The sequence below is a fragment of the Cyanistes caeruleus genome, chromosome 4 (assembly GCF_971803275.1).
Source record: "Cyanistes caeruleus chromosome 4, bCyaCae1.hap1.1, whole genome shotgun sequence".
Taxonomy (NCBI): Eukaryota; Metazoa; Chordata; class Aves; order Passeriformes; family Paridae; genus Cyanistes; species Cyanistes caeruleus.
In genome coordinates, this window is record NC_141704.1 from 14,726,831 (window position 1) to 14,744,617 (window position 17,787).

Sequence of the window (17,787 nt, forward strand, 5' to 3'; positions counted from 1 at the left end):
TTCATTTAGAAACAAGGGATCGAGAGGGCAAAATAATATCACTAAACCAAGATTTTTGGCAGAAACAAATTGCAAAAAATGTAAGGCTTGAAGTGTGTTGTCCAGAAAATAAAATACAATATCTGTATAGGTGTTAATACAGTAACACCTGTGAAGATCAGCTTGAGAGTAGAGTACTGACTAGGAGGGAACTCTTGAGTCATCTGCTTTTTTAGTGCTCTTTAAATTGAAAAAGAACAGCAACAGCAACACACACCCCTAAAAAATAGCACTCCTGAAACTGTCCTGACTGCAGTTTTCTTAAATCTCTTTCCTCAACTTAAAATGAAAGGAAAAAACCTTCTAACTCCAGATTGCTAGATGCTCTGCCCTGTACTTCTCAACTGATGAGAGTGGGATGAGAATCTCTTCAGGCTGTTACAACACTTGGCTTATTTTGGTTGGTGCCTGCGTAATGCTCCTACATCATCTCATCTTTCCTCCTTTGCTTTCTGCAGCTTTAAGTGAGGGTCACATAACTGTTTCCTATGTAAGGCAGGAGTTCTGGAGCAGACCCTGAGAAGAAGTGCTGATTTACAGGTTGTAGGTATGCACAAGTCTGCCTTAGTATCTGTTGCCTTATTTCTAAGGTACTTTATTCAGCTAGGAAGAAATCACGATGTGATCCTTGCTTTTCTCTGTTCCCAGCCCAGTCTTCCGATCACTGGAACAGGAAATACTCCCCCTTGATCATTCCCCCACTCCACAGGTCTGACAGTGTTACAGGGAGGGTCCTTTTCCCCAGTGCAGATTCTTGTTGGTCATTGTGGCCACTTCTCTGCTCTCTCTGGCATCATGTAAGTGGCCACTCTTTGTTGTCTGTTTTGTTGTAGTTTCTCTAGTTTTAAAGGAGTTCATTACAGCAGATTCTGTTTTCTATAGAGAACAAGTCATACAGAGCCAAAATGCAGTCCTTTTTTTTTGCTTCCTGACTTGCCACTGCTTCTTGTTCTATTCAGAAGTGTTATTAAGTGCTGCTGCTTTTGTGCAGGTACTCAGTCATATAGATTTTCCATCACCAAGGCTTTATATCAAAGAATGTGGTATCAAAGAAAAGATTTTTTCCTTTTACAGATAAAAGAAAATGTCTTTATTTTCAGAACTCCCAAAGACCAACTCAACTTGCTGTCAAAACAAAAAAAAAACTATATTAGGGTTTCTTTTCACAATGTATGGATTAAAAAAGTAATTTGGAGAGACCATTTATTTGAAAACCAGGTTTCCTGAGCAAAGAAAAAACCCCTTTCCAGTTCATCTAGGCATGGAAAACCTCCTTGCACAACCTAATTCTCTAAAATCTAGGTGGTTATGTCTAATAAGCTTTTATTTGCTTTTTGACCAGGTTGTCTGATTAGAATAGAATCACTGAATGGTTTGAGTTGGAAAGATCATTTAGTCTCAACCCCTCTGGCACGGGCGGGGAATCTTCCACAAGACCAGGTTGCTCAAAGCACCATCCAGCCTGGCCTTGCACAGTTCCAGGGATAGGGTATCCACAGTTTCTCTGTGCAACCCACATTCCAGTGTCTCACCACCCTCACAGTGAAATATTTCTTTCTAATATCTCATCTAAATCTCTCCCCTTTCAGTTTAAACCCATTCTTCTTAGTCCTATCACTATCTGCCCATGCAAAAAAAATCCCTCTCCCTCTTTTTTATAAGCTTTTAGGTACTAGAAGGTTGTAACAACATCTCCCTAGAGCTGTTTTTTCTCTAGGCTGAAAAACCCCATCTCTCTTGGGCTGTCTGTGTAGGAGAGGTGCTCCAGTTCTCTGGTCAGCTTAGCTCTCTCCTCCCCTTGCTTCTTAGGCCCTGCTGTGCTTTAGTGTTTGTCTTGTGCTGGGGATCCCAGAGCTGGACACAGCACTTCAGCTGGGGTCGCGTGAGGGTGGAGTAGAAGGGCAGAATCCCCTCCCTCACCCTGCTGCCCACTCTGCTCTCCATGCAGCCCAAGATGCCTTTGGCTTTTGGGGCTGTGTGCACATATTGCCAGGTCACATCCAGCTTTTCATCCAGGAGAATCCCAAAGTCTTTCTCAGCAGGGCTGTTCCCAGTGAGCACTCCTTCCAGTCTGTATGCAGGCTATTGGATGGTTTTGCTATGGAAAGCTGAAAAATGCTAAGACTCAACTGTTAGGCAAGCTGACAGTCTTCTTTCCTTCTTGACTGATGGGATCTGTGCTGTAAAAAAAAAAAAAAAAAAAAGGAAAAAAAAATCTTGAATTTTCTCAAAAGATTAAACTATTTGAGGTAGGAAGTTTCTTCTAGTGCTGGGAATGGTTCTTCCAATGTTACTGGAAACTATCTTATAATGGAAACATTATAAGATAGTGAGGAAGATCATGGTACCCAAGTTAAATTGGTTTGTATCTTCACAGGATAATTAATGCAGTTTTGATCTTAAAGCTAATTCTTTTTTCTAATTGATTTGTTAAATTTTACAGAAAGGAAAAATTAATGAGGTTGATACTTTTAGGAAATAATCATGTAATAGGCAAGGGGAGGAAACGGATGCTTGTTTTAGTATATTATTCATACACAGATAATAATAACTAGCTGTAAGTGCTTTAGAGTAGGAGTCCTATGTGGAGGAAGGTTCTGCAGATGATGCAGAGAAGGCTGCACTGGAAGCTATCACTTTATAAGGAAGGGAAATCCAGAAGTGATTCCCATGTTTGTCCTTTGTTATTGAGATCACCAGCCCAAACTTTCTTTTTTTTTTTGTTCCCTGCTGTAGACCAGTTCCTTGAAGATTTATCTGAGTGGAAGGGAGGGCATTTGAACAAAAAAGATCCAGGAAACTGCTCTGACTCTTTAGCTTAATCAATGCTAAACTGATGAGTGGCTGTGTTGTTGCTTGGCTAAACCTGCCTTTTTGGAAATGCAAAGAGTACAAAATGCTGGCAGGAGCTCTATAAGGTTTTAAGCTGTTGCTACAAGCTGTTACCTAGATTAGCTGGCAGAAGAATGTTTGAACCTGCAAATGACTTTGGCAGGGCCTAGTCTCTAACCATCGATTCCTAGCTGTGAAATCTGTCCAGTTAGTCTACTAATAATTTGAGGGATGGGGAGTCACAAGGTTTCCAGGCACCAGATGTCTGTCTGCCTTTGCTGTGGGATGTTTAGGTTGGCTTTATGTCTGTACTACAATTTCTTTTTTCCTGGAAGTGAACACAGTTAATTTTCAGAAGGAGATACTAAGAATTCATTTTTCTTCTTTTTAGGTTTCATTATATAAGCTCCTTTTAGAGCTAGGGTTTTTGTTGTGCTGTCTTTGAAAATCCCCTCATATTTTAGTTGCCTGTTACCCAAGCTCCTATGATTGCCATACAATCCATTTTGCTCATACAGATAAAAATCAAAATTCCTGATCAGATGATTCATAATTTCCAAATCTAACTTGTGGGTTATGCCTAGTAACAAGGATAACTGCTAAAATGTAAGAAGCTGCCATTAAAAGTTTCAGATAACCAGTCAAAAAATAGAATGTTTGGAGAGCACCACTCACTTTCAGAAGTAATGTTTTGACAAGAACAGCTTCTCCTTTCCTGTTTAGCTCAGTGTAAGCTAATAAGGTTTTTTTTGGATGTGAAGCTAAACTTCCAAATTCTAATTTTGCTTTTTGCTTATAAGGATGAATGTCTATTTTGGTAGAGAGTTTGGATTATGCTGTGAAATATCTACTTGGATCACAGCAATCCACTTTGTGTATAAACACTTCAAGGAATGTCACCTTCAGCAGTATCCTTATTTTTCCATTGCTCTTTATCCTGTGTTGTCATTTTGCATAGAGGAAGCTCCAGCTGCCCTTTACTGTAGCATGTTTTGAACCCTTGTAAATATTCTGTGTTAAAATTTAATTCAGTTAAAGTAATTATCAGAAACAACCGCAGAACAAGTCCAACTAAATCTATTCTCATTGAGTTCAAGCATTAGGAGGTCTCATCGTTCTAACTTCATTTTTATTCATAGATTAGAAGAAAGAAATTAAGTATCTTGTTGTTTTCTCAAGTTCAAATGAAGTGATTCTGATGCAGGAATGTGTCTAAATCTCTCAGATGAAAACAACAACAATTAAGGCAATAGTATCACTAACAAAAAAATTGACTTTTTGGAGACAAATCACTATTTTGTCCTTTGTTAAAATTGCCAAATATTTTTTTCGGTGATTTACATTTAAATAATCTGTTTCCATCTAGTTCTATGGGCAGTTAAGTTGTTCCATTTTTTAAAGGTGTAATGGTTTTATTGTTTAGTGCTATTTTAATCTGTTGTCATAGCTAACAGCATATTTAAGGGTTATCTGAAACTACTGAAGTACCATTTAAGATTTCAGAAGACTTATTTTCAGAAGAATGTATTTAATTCTGAAAACTTGTTTTGGTTTTAATTTTTAAGTTTAAATGCATTTTCTGTTCTTAAAATCCATATTATGCCTAGAGCTGTCTATTTTTAAGAACATGGTAACATTTGAACTCAACGATATGGATGGGAGGATTTCTGATAAGAAAATACAAATATAGTATAGCTAGTTTCAGAGCTAGATAGTTTCAATAAAAAGTTTCATGCTCATTTGCTGTTTTACAGTCAGAGTTGTTTAGGCTTTTTAGTTGAGTTTGTAAAGCTCCTTTAATACAGAGATTAGAATTTGTTTATTTCTTTCATTCCATTTATTGGTTTGTAAACCTGAAGGCTGTGGATTTTATGAAAGACAATCCTTTAATTTTGTGTATGCCTATTAGTATGTGGTGGTTGCCATGGCAGATATTTGGAGCAAAACTTTTTAATTGCTGACTTGAGTATGATAATTTTTAACATAATTTTTCTGGTCCAATTAATTAGCAGTCTGAAAAATTCCAAGTGCTTACTGAATTTAACTTGACTGGATGTTCTAAAGGTCTAAACTTTCCTACGTGGTCTTAACATTTCTTCAGGGCTGCACTTCAGATGCACAGACTGATTTGTGTGATGGAGCTTTGTTGGAAGCTCACTACTCCCTCTGAGTTGCAAACCATTGTCTGAGAACAGCTGCTTTAATTTCTCACTATTCATTTTAGTGCCTTCTTCCCAATTGTTTTGTACAATGCTGTTTTATTAATTAAGTTTTATAAACTTCTTTCAAATAGCTGAGTGGTCAGGTGTCCCTCTATTAGGAATGGCGAGAAGAACGACACAGACTCTCTAGGAGTCGATCAGGAGAATTTCTCTCAGTTTATTGTTTCTGATCTTTTTTATAGACCGATACAGTGAAAAGTACAGAAAAGAAACTCTTATTGGTTAGCAAACTAACACATCACCATCATTGGTCAGTGGGGTTCACCACCCCTCGACCTTCTCTTGCAGGAAAACAAGGAACAGACAAACAGCACCTGCAAGGCTGCTTTCTATCTCTGAGGATCGTTTTAATTCCTCCCCATGATTTCCCAGGCCACTTTCTCAGGCAAGACTGAGAAAGCTATGTGGCCTGCAATTTCTACAGGCACTTTTCTCTCTGCTTCACAGTTAGCATCCATAGTCAGGAATTACTAAAAACCTTTCAGTTCCTTAGGACATTACTGCTTCCTTTCCTAACAGTACCTGCTGTAGAGTTCCAGCTTATTCAATGAGCAGAGTCATTGATGGTGGACTTGAAGATGTAGATTGTCTAAAATATCCCTTGAAAAATAAAGATAGATTTTAGAACTCAGTTAAGGACCTTATACAAAGTTTATGAAGAATGAAAGATCTTTTGTAGGCATTCAGCAGCCTGGATTTACACCAGATGCTGCAGAATCAGTTGCCAGATAAGATTTTTAAGTCCAAGGACTCCATGCTCAGGTGTGATGTAGGGTATGAGGACCTTAGTGGTGTTTGTGAGTTAAACTTTGTGGGTACACGTATTAGTAAATCTTCTTCTTTGTGAAATTTGAGCTTTGGACTACTCCTAGCTAGCAGCAAGTTCTGGCTTCATTGCTTTTCCACGGAGGAAATGCCACTTTGAGTATGGAACCTTTGTCAGCCCAGTGATGTCATGAGTCTTGTCTGGGAATATCTTATGAGATCTATAGATTGACAATATATAGATTTCTTTTGAGATCTATATATTGACAATACCGTCACTTGATTTTACTTGGAGGCTTTTTGAGGTAATGATGTGGCTAAATGGCAGGACACATAGGACTGTGTACTGTCTGACTGCTAGTGTTACTTGGAAACCAGCTAGAAAATTAGTCAAGCTGTATTCTGCTATCAAAGAAGAAAAGTTAAATGATGATACAATTGAGATATGAATTAGAAATACCATAATTTGAAATGAAAGTAAGTTTTTCTTAGGTAAATCTGATTTTCTTTCAGTGAAGAAAATGTTATCTAAACCCCCTTCTAGAGTCCAGCTCTTGCAGTTCTTCATAGCTTTCCAGCTTTCTGAAGCTGAAATTCTGCATGTAAATTGTTCTTCACTAACAGACTCATTTAGGGTTTTTTACTGAATCAATACTTAAAATATTTTCTGTATGTTCAGGAAGCACTGAAAACATATAAATGTAGATCCACTTCACCTCTCTCTTTTTATTTTTCTTTGATGGCAACTCTTTTTAGTTATTCATATTGTGATTAGATGTTTGGAGTAAATGTGCTAGATGTGACAAGATGTATAAAAGCTAGAATTTTTCACCAGGCTGTACTAGTGAAAAAGCACTAAAAGGTCTACTCTGGGCAGAGAGAAGTTCAAGTCAATACTGTAGTCAGGGATTTTAAATTTTTGCTTATTATCCCATAGCTTTCTGTATTATTATTATTATTTTTTAATAGGATACTTTTGAAGTCTTAGAGTTTTCTCTGTTAACCAGGAATTTTGTTCATTGTTTTTTTCTTCTTTGAGGGAATCTTAAATTCAGCCTCATGCCATTGCTACCAAAGGTATAGAATAAATGTATTAATTTCTGCTCCCTCCACTGGTCTCTAAGCTATGCAGAACAGATCTATCCAGTACCTTCAAAGTACCCACACCTGCAACTGGTTCATGGAAATTGGGTCTTTAGGGGACTAAGGAGAATACTTTATCTCCAATACCCAGACCTGAGCAGTAACTCTCAATAACAATAACAACGGCTCTCAAAATCAATAACAATGGAAACTTTTAGAAAGGAAACAACAGTGACATTTTGTGATAATTTTTGAGTACATTCAGTTGCAGCTGATGTGTAATCTGTTAGTGTGATATAAGGAGAGCTGGACATTTCACTCCAGCAGAAGACATTGTACAAAAATGTTTTCATTTTTTTTGCTTGGGCTTCCTGATAATCCTCTTGGTAATACAGTGCAGAAAAGAAGAACTTAAATTGCCAAACAGTTCAAAAATAATTGCAATAATACAAGTTTGCTTGAAATTAAGGTGGAAAGTCTGCTATGCCTGGCAACATTGTCTTGATAGCGATCACTTAAGAACTATTATGTATTCTTTTGTTGTTGTCTTGTTTTTTTTAAGCTGGACCTGTGATCTGCAGAATGCTAACATACCCTCCAACTCGAAGAGCCTTAATTGTGGGTTGTGGTCTGCAGATGTTTCAACAACTGTCAGGGATTAACACCGTCATGTATGTATTTTCCAATTGCTTCTTTTTATGAGTTTTAGTAAAAAATCAGTTAGTTAGCAGTTATAGATGATCTTCTGGACAAAGTCTGAAAGGTGAAAAATTGAGTCTGAGATCTGGAATGCTGGTTTGAAATTCAGATGTTGACATATTTGACCTCACATTAAATTGGTACAAGAGGATGTTTGTATAGGGGTAAACATATTTATAGACATGAGAATACAAACTCTATTCTGAGAGATGCATTATTGTGTTAAGGTCATAGTCAAGGCTATGTATGTCTGGACAAGAAAGCATATTTATGGTTTGAATTTGTGTGCAAACAGTCACAATAAGGTGAGGGTTAGATTAACCATGTTAATGGGGTGGAACATTACTGTGAAGTGCTAAAGGATGCTGAGGGAAGAAACATTTACTGCTTTTACATGGTTTTGTTATGTGTATGAAGACTCAGTAAATGTGGAAGTGAAGAATGATGTATTGAGTTTTCTGACAAGCTGTCAGCTCATAACAGGAGTAGCTCTTGACAGCTGTGCAATGAGCAAGAGCTTAAGGTGAAATTATTGTTGGGCTGCGCTACAGGACTAATTATAATGAATATGGTTGCCTTATTGTTTTAAGAGCAAGTATAAAATATGTTGCCATAACATTTTACAGAGAAAACTATGCCTAAGGGAGCATGAATCTTAGGAAATTGTTAAAATGAACAGCTAAAAGGATAAGGCTTTTAGTGGTATCAAGAGCTACCATATTAAATGTTAAAGTAAACACTGCCATCTGTCATACTGGAAGAAAAAATGCCCCAGACTCAGTATTATTAAACTGTAAAGGATGGAAATCTGTAGCAGGTAAAGAAAGACTTCATAAAGTAGGAATTGTAAGCCAATGTGGGAAACACTTGGACACAAAACTGGCAAGTTATGTGTGAAATCCAGAAGACAGGCACAGAAAGAGCTTTGATAATTTTTTCAGACACATCAGAAACAAGAAACCTAACAGTCTCCAGGCCCAGTAAGGATCAAGATGTTGGGAGTATATCAGCAGAAGATAAGTGTTTAGCACTGAATCTCACAAAGACACTTTTTGCATTTGTGTTAATTATAGAGGGTATATGAAGCTTTTTGCACTAGAGCCTACTTAGGATGTCTCAGGTGGTCTGCTTAACACTCAAGTATTAGGGGAACACTTCTAGAGCAAGCTGATTAAAAAATAACAAACTGATCAGGGTAGACTCAACAGATCTGGACTAATTTGCATCCATAATCACTGAATTTGGAAATGTAACATAATTTTATATGAAGCTACAGCCCAGAAATTTTTATTTCTGTCTTTATAAAAATGAATTAAAACTTCATAGAATCAAATGAGATGTGTCCTTATAAATATGAAAAATGAATGTGTACGATATAAAACAACAAAGAAGAACCATGACTGTTGTAGACTGATTATAGCTTGCTTGGATGTGAGTCCATGGTTGTGTTAGAACTGTAAATCCCACATGAATTAACCATCCTAAGCAACCATGTCAACTGCAGCCAAAGTTTCTTGAAGAAATCACATCGTCACAGAAGTGAGTGAGAAGTCCTTTCAGGTAAATAACTATTTAAGATGGAAAAAAAAAAGGGTGAGAATAGAAGGTCAGTTATCACAAACCAAGAATAGACTCCTACAGTGATCTATATGAAGATCTTTGCTGCTTTCATAAATCTGTGAAAGGGGTTAAACAACAAAATAACAGCTTGTATCCATACAGCATTCACAATATAAAGGTCCCCCAAATCTGTGAACATGAACAGTTTTGGGAAGATAATGCAAGATAACAGATTAGTGGAATGGCAAGTGCATTAACTGTACAGTGTTATTCAGTAATGCCTGCAGGAGGGAACTGGGTAACTTAACATGCATGGCAGTCTAAATTGTTTTTACCCAAAAAAGAGGGCTTGCAATTGCATTATCGTTCTATATAAACATCGTGACAACATCCATGGCCGATCTGGAATAGTACAAACAGTTGCAGATGTCCTTTCTTTCAATAAGAACAAGCAGGTTATGTGTGGGGAAAGAGATACCTGTGTTTGAAAAGGATGATTAGAGCTCTGCCACTTGGAAAAGAAATGAGGTCACAAGAATTACAAGAGGTATATAAAGATACTAACGTTATGGAGAGGATGAGGGGAGCATGATTATTCATCATTTCTTCTAACACGTTTTTGATGACTCCTAGCTCTTACCCAGCAGTAGGTTTAAAATAAGCATTTTTTTCATGCAACACATAATTACATATTGGAACTCATTGCCACAGGATGTTACAGATGCCAAATGTAGAAATAAGTTAGAAGTTAATTAGGGAAACTTACATAATAAACATTATTAAAATGTTATGAAATGTGGTGTGCATGCAATCTCTGGCCAAGGCCAGTCATTCTCACAATTTGATTCTTATTAGTTAGGCTTTATTAGACTAGAACAAAAAATTGACAGTTCACAAGGCTTATGACACTGGTAGGTTGACTTCGTTTATTTTAAACTTGCTATGTTTTAAAATCTCAAACTGCTTTCTATGAAGGAGGTTTTACAAATAGTTTGGAATTGACCTAATTTGCTTGTGGATGTGTAGGAGGACAGTATTACAACTATAAAATGTGATTGAATCTTAGCTTTAAAATAATAAAATGCCTGTAATAAACACACGAAGGCACTGTTGTTAAAGGACTGGATTGTCAACCATTTGCAATATCCAGTTTCTTTTAATATTCCAGTATAACTAAATTTTTAGTTATCAGGTATGCAAGACATTGTGCTGTGAAAGGACATTTTTCAAATACAAGTAAGCAGCTGTCTGTTGATGGTTTGCTTACATAGAAATTGCTGATTGCCTTTTAATGCTGTAATTAGAAGGTACCTTAAGGAACTGTCAGATTGTATTAACTCTCTAAGCACTAGTTTTCTGTTTATAATGTTTAGTGGTGTCATTCTGGGATTGCTGTTCTCCTGCAGCATGAAAGCAGGAATTGGTTATGATTGGAGGATCTAGTACTTTGCAGATTTTCCTTCAGTGGTTTCTCAAAAACCAACATTAAAAGTATTTTGACAGTGGATATTCACTGTACCTTTGGTACCACTGTAAATCCTTGTTTCTTGGCCCTTTTTAGGCCAGAGAAGAGGTGGCTGATGGCCCTAACTTGCAGTTGCCTAGCCTTCTGTGGCTGAGAATTTATCCTCTGGTTGTCCTCTGACCAGTTAACTTAACATGACAGCATCCATGGTGGGCCCTGACTTGTTCTAATCTTCTGGATTGAGATTTTCTGCTCTTTCTGCTATAAAATAATTTGTTTAATCTTGTATTTTATTGTAAGAAAAGTGAGGCCATCAGAATGAATTTGTGTGTGTCTGCAAAGCGCATTTAAACCCCAATAATCAAATCATAAAGGGATGTGAAAATACAAAAAATAACACAATTGTACAATGATTTAATACTTCCCCAGTTTGTATATGCTTTACTGAGTAACTCATCAATTTCTAATTGAAATTTCTAATTCTTAGAAAATAAAAGGTTGAATCAAAAATTATGGATGTTAGAGGAATTTGTAGAGGTCTAAAAATAGTCACTGAGTGTACCCAGTAGAAGAAGAGATGCTATAAAGCAAAAATTACTTAAAAGAAACACATGGAGATAGCAATAAAAATCTAGAGCTTCCATGCTTTAGATTTAATAATCGGATCTGAATCTCCAGATTCTGATCTGTTATAAATTTTCTGGTTAAAAACTGGATATCAGTAATGAAGCCAATGAGAGCAATGAAGCCCACGTGTAGTTTGAGTTCTCTTGAGGATGGCGAAAGGAAAACCAGAATTGCTGTAAGAATTGTTGGAGGCTGTGCTCAGCCCTTTTCATTGTGCCATAAGCTGATTTGATTTTTGCCCAGAAATAATTTCATATCATATTTGAATCACACTTGTTATACACATGAATGTGTATAACATCCAGCCGTGAGGAACCAGAAACTCATCATGAACAGGATGTTTCTGAATTGGTGAGAACAGAATGTGGAGCAACCTCTGCATTGAGGAGGTGGTTCTAAAAGAGAAGCAAAATGTAAAAATAGGCTAAGGAGGTTGTGACTGTCATAGGAACAAATTCTAGCATGATAAATTTAGTCAGCAAAAGAATAAAGCTCAGTGGCCTATTGCTTTGATTCCTTTTTTTCCCCTAAGAACAAGGGTATCACTGCTGTCTGATGGAGTGCCTGACATAGAACAATTGTTTCCTTTTTGTTGTGGCTTTGGCAAGCTTAACTGACCCATTAAAATCTTCCAATTTTAGACAAGCATCTCTCACATTGGTGTGAGCAGGTCTGAACTCGTTTAACTTCTCAGTTTCTTATCATTCTAATGTTTTCTCATCTTCAAAATGGAAGCTCAGTTTTTCAAGCCTAGAGTCCAGATCTGCTTGGCAGGAGTCTGAGAAAGGCCTTCTGAAGGAAGTTGTATTCCAGGGGAGTAGTTACTACAAATTAGCTTGTTAATAGTAATATATCCCAGAATTTGGTTAAATCGTTGATGTTAAAGTATTTTCAAGGCTAATGTTGCCCGTAGTTAAAACTTGCGGGAAGAGAACCATTTTGAGGTAAAACTTGAAATTAATTTTTCCTATCAGTGTCTTACTATAAGAAAAAAAAAACCCCAAAAAATTAAAAAAAGGAAGAAGTTCCATTTTTAGGGGGTGGGAGGAAGAGGGGCCTTGAAGAATCTGAGCTGTTTCACATTGTGTAGTGAAAACCATCAATGGATATTTTATCTCTGTGCTCATGTTCCTCCAGAACTAGGACATCTGAAGAAAAATCTGGTAATGTGGAGCCTCGTGGCAGTAAAAAAAGTCTCCAAACCATGGGGAAGAAAACTTGGGATTTTTTCCAAAACCTATCTTGAATACTAGGCAGTAATTTAGCCATAATTGGAGGGAGTTCAGTATTGTCTTGTCAGAATTGCTTGCAGGTGGTATGACCTGCGTTGGAGATTCTGCTGCTCTTCGAGAGGTTTGTTGTCTGTTCCCAAAGACTGCCTGTGCTCTCAAGACTATAAATCTTATCTAAGATTGAAGAGACAGCTGTATCCTCTGGATTATTCGTACTCTCACAATACTTTAAGTGGACTTGATGAAAGCCAGACAAAATACTTTGTTCTGCAGTTGAAATACCAAGTTTGATGTGGTGCTAATTTTGTAATTTACCATTATCTTTTCACATTGTGCTAGAAAAGCTTTCTGCAGCAGGCAAGTGGTATAATGTGTCAACAGGAAAAGCATATAGCCTTCAGCATTTTTGCTAAGCTATTTGCAGGTGTATATGATCTGTTATTCCTATTTAATAAAGTGGGGGTTTTTTGGTTTTTTTTTTATTTCTGAGATATCTTTGCACCTCCTAAAAGTTAAGTGAATCCACCTATAAAATGTATTGGTATTTGGATTTGATCCTCAGATGTTTTTGAGCTCTAACAGTGTTGTTTTTTAAATTTATGTAAGCAAACAAAAGAACCAGAAAAAAGGATGATAAAAAGAAGCATCTTTTTTCAGCTGGCAAGAAATAGGGAGGGGAATAAAATGCTATGTGGAGAAGGAAAATACTTCAGAATAATGAGAGAGAATAAAGAAGCTGGATAAAAGAAGAAATATACAAAAGAGGACAAGAAGAGGTTATGTAACAAGTGGAAATTTAGGGTTTGAAGATAATATTAGAACAATTAATACAAAAAGGGGGAAAATATTGTACCAAATATGAATGAGAAAATGAAAGAAATAGGAGTGAGACTGGGAAATAAGTCAGGATGCTTCTGGAGTTAAATAGAGACCAGAGAGGAGTTTAATGGGAAGCACATTTCCTGGCAGGTTTAATTGCCAGATCTGTTGTGCAGCAGTTTCAGAGCTGAAACCTGTGAGTACCTTGCTGTAGCCTCAGAAGCAACTTGGTACTTCTGTTTAACATGAGTGTGCAGCTGAATCCCAGTGGGGTGGTGAAACTGAAGACTCAGAAACTTGTCTTTAAATTCCAATTTTTTAACTTCTTCAAAATGAAATTCTGAGTAGGGAACATAGGACAATATTTGACATACCTGACTACAGATAAACTTTTCATTTTTTTAACATCATCAAATAAATGCCTTCTTTTGTGAATTACTGCACAAGTAGTAGCAACCTTCTCTACTCTTTCAGCATCAGCAGCCATATAGAGATTTATAATTAATGACTGAATTTATTTACAGATTATGACAGATTTATAATGAATAAGCTGGTCATTGAAATGAGGTTTTCCTAGAGCATTGGTTGTTGTTTTGAATATTGGAAAATAGTTGCTGAGATCGTTAAACAGAAGTTCTACTGGCAAAAAGTAATGGTGATTCACATTTTTCTTGTGATTTTTATTCAGGCATTGACTTTTAATGTTGTATAGGTTTCTATTGTGTTGTCTGGCTGTGCATTTTAAAACAAAATCCAGAAAGTATCATGCTGTATTTAAAAAAAAATAACCCAAGCTGATGCAATGCTAAATGTCATCCAAGTTGCACAGCAGTTACTGAAGGAGAGTACCTTTTATTGTGCTCTTGCCTTAAATTCAAATTGGGCACAGTAACTCCCAGCAGACTGCTGTGTGCCATTTATTTTTGGAGGGCCAGTAACTTGTCACCTCAGTTTTCCTTGAGAACTCTCAGACCCACCTGGGCTTTAAGTCTGACTAAAGGAGGGACTATTGCATTAATGTTCTCTCCAGATACTTTGTAGTATTGTCAGGATAATTGAGAAGGTTTGGTAATTGACAAGTCTGATATTCTCTGATGACTCCATGACATTAAGGCTGCTGTCTGGTTAGATTTTCATCCTTCATTATTTCATTGTGGGTAAACTGTCCAGTTTGTATCTTTCTTTTAAATTTTGCATTTTCCTCTTAAGCTTTAGGAGATATTTAATAAAACAAAAAAGAAACTCTATGTTGTACATCCACTTGCTTTTCAAATAATCCATTAGAGATTTTTTTATTTGGTTTTCATAAATTCTTCCAATAACACTTTTTTTGAGAAGTGACCCTTCGTTTAATCATTTTAATAATTTCCTTCGTATTGCAAGATGTTTTAGATAGCACTGTGTGCAAACTCATCACTTATTTCGGAGGCATATAGATGGTTTTTATGTAGAGTGCAGATATTTTTGGAAGAACAACTAAACAGAAGTCTAGTTTGGTCAAACATGCTAGGTGAGGTGAGTCTCCCATTACACTAGCTGTCTCTTGTATGTGCTGTGCAGAAATAACGTGATTAACTTTTAACAGCTCTTGAGAGGAACAAATTGTAGTTAATAAACAAAATAATTTCATATTACTCACTGTAAAACATTCTAAATGTGAGTTTATAGAAACTGCTTATATCAGTTTCATAGTATTCAAAAAAGAAAATGAAACTCTGACTCAGGCTTTTTGAAAGGTTTGCATGTTCAGCAACCACTTTTCCATAGGCAGTGTACTGCTATCACAGCTGAGCTTATTTATTTTAAAGTAAAGAGTACATTGAAAATAAAATATATTTAAAAAATCCAACTGCTAACATCTGATGATCACCAAGTTGTACATACTGGACACAATTTTATTGTGTACAAACAGGCTTATATAGTATTTTTTCCAAGCTCTGTAGCACAGTTGATGAGGATGATAATGATTATTAACATTATTATTAAATTTTAATTCTTTTTCCCCCAGTGAAATGGTAGATCTAAACTGAACAATAAGTTTGTGTCTGAAAATTTGTCCATTGAGTTTGAAAAATTATCACACACCCTGTAGAGAGAAGCAGTGACTGTGGCCAAGGACATATGCAGATTTGGAGGTGAAAGTGGCTTAAAGTACAGAGCCTTAGGCTGGCTAGAAAGAGTTCTTGTCAGCAGCTGAGATGCAGGTTTTGTAGGTAACAAGAAATGTGAAATTCCCTTTCATCACATGGTCTCAGCAAGAATCCTGGGCAGTATTTACAGCAGCTGGGACTTGGCAGAGCCCATCCTTTCCGTTCCCTCTTTGTTTGCCTTCACCTCCACATCAGTGCAGGTCAGGGAGGAGCCCAAACACAGTTTGCCTGGACCTTGCTCTGACGTTTTTCTTTCTTCTCAGTCATTAGGAAATGCTGATGTGGGAAGGGAATACCACCTAGTAAGGGGAGTGTGCCTTAGTTAATCTGCTAGGAAGTGGCTGAAACATAAATCTGTTGATGACAGGATGGCAATAGCTTTATCCAATAATTAAAACCAATCAAGCCAACACAAGATCAGCTGGTTAAGGAAGCAGCAGGCCTGAGAATAAAAAAAAAATAGCTCTTTTCCACTGGCAGAATGCAGTACAGGTATTCAGAGTCATGGAGAGGGATGGGAAGAGAAAATAGCTGGGTCATACTGGTGGGTATCTGATATGGTTCTACACCTGGGCAGGAATTACGAGCACTAGTTTGGCCTTAGCCTTCATTTTGTTTTGTGCTTACCAGCAAACTGCAAGACTGAGTGACCTAGATGGATTTAGGCCCCAGAAGGCAGTTCAGTAAACTTGAACATTTTTAAGGGAGTTACGCTGCTAAAATTTATGTATCATTTCCTGTGTTTACTGATAACTCCCACGTTTTAGAATTTTTGTTTCTAAATTGAAATGTTTTTCTTAAATATTCCTGTGTGTACTTACTGGGTGGCCTGCAAAACCCTGAAAAGCTTAGGGGTTTCATGATTTAGCTCCAAAGGCTATACTTTATCAGTTGAAATAATTGTGAGAGGGTAGTTAGGATACAAATAAGAAATTATTTCTGTATTAAAAACAAGTCACCTGTGTGTCAGCATTGCTAGCAATAAATCTACAATAAGCCAAATTTCCACTAAAAATACAAAAAGAAACCAAAGCTGGTTTTCTCCTGTTTTACTAGTTTAAAAGTTAATTTATCTGAGTCAGTTTAAAAGTATTGATTTGTAATTTGCCATAAAACAAAGAAGTTAAAACTTGAAATTTGGTTTGTTTGGCCAATGCCATATGTCAATCTTCAAGATTCCCTCTCAGGCTGAAGATTCTCACTGCTTATGCCATTTCTCTGTACATTTTGTGTTCTTACTCCTTTTGAAAAAAAAAGAAAGATGCAAAACAAAGCAGTGAATCACAATGGAGTAGTTAACTAGATTAAAGCTATAAAATACACATCTTATTTAAGCTGCTTGCCCTATTGATCAAAATAACCAGAGTTTTTGGAAGATAGTTTTTACAGGTACATCCTCCTTCTGACTGCTGGAGATGAAAGGATAGGTAATTCAGATCTAAAAGTTTTGAAGGCTTAAGTATTGGAAAATAAAGGAAGTATTTATTTCAAGATTCTATATAATGGGACTAATGGGATGAAATAAAGTAAAATCTAGAATGATTGTTGGAACATACTTCAGTGCTTAGAAGTACTTGAGTGTATATTGAGTGTCTTAAGGGAAGTAGGAAGCAATCATAGTTTATAATTGCTTAAACTGTTATAACAATAGAGGAAGTATTAGAAATAACATACTTGGGAGATTTGGTGTTGAGATTAGTAAATATACAATAGCAGATTAATGTAAGTTTATAAGTAAAGGCTAATTTCTTTTACATTAAACTATTATATCTCACATCTTCTGATAATTCTGATCCATCCACTTATTGTTAAAAAAGTAGAAAAACAAACACAGCCCCCACCTAAAACCTAGACAAACTTAAAAAATCCTACACTGCCAAAACCAGAAATTATATTGAGGTGGATTTATTTGCATTATAGTTTTCATCAGGTTAAATTATAAACAATGAAAAACCTTCTGAAATTGCACAGGAGGCAGGTTCTGGGTGCTGATGTGAGGTATTGTAAGGGCCTCTTAACTATAGGCTCTCATTCTGTTTTGAAACACTGTATTTTTTAATTTTTTTTTCATAAATCTTGTATTGGTGTTTTTCCTTATTTGTATGGTGCTGAACATGTGCTTATGTTTTGGGAGTTTTGTGTTGTTTGTGTTTTTTCCCCCCAAATCTGCACTTTTAAATCAATGACTTGAAGAATAACCACATGAAATATTTTTCTTACTTACTGTCTTTTTTGAGTTCTATCCTGGGTTATTGGGTAGAAGAATATATACTAGAGAATGGAATAGCATGAAT

General features: G+C 36.4%; 1 protein-coding gene across 3 annotated transcripts in view; it reads left to right on the plus strand.

The window, feature by feature from the left end:
- Nucleotides 1-17,787, plus strand: part of SLC2A13 (solute carrier family 2 member 13) — a 143,752-nt gene that overhangs the window by 59,390 nt on the left and 66,575 nt on the right. For all 3 annotated transcript variants that reach the window (XM_086886818.1, XM_086886819.1, XM_086886820.1), the window contains one exon: nt 7,504-7,612. In XM_086886818.1, the coding sequence (XP_086742944.1) occupies nt 7,504-7,612 (109 nt within the window). The remainder of the gene's footprint in view (nt 1-7,503; nt 7,613-17,787) is intronic.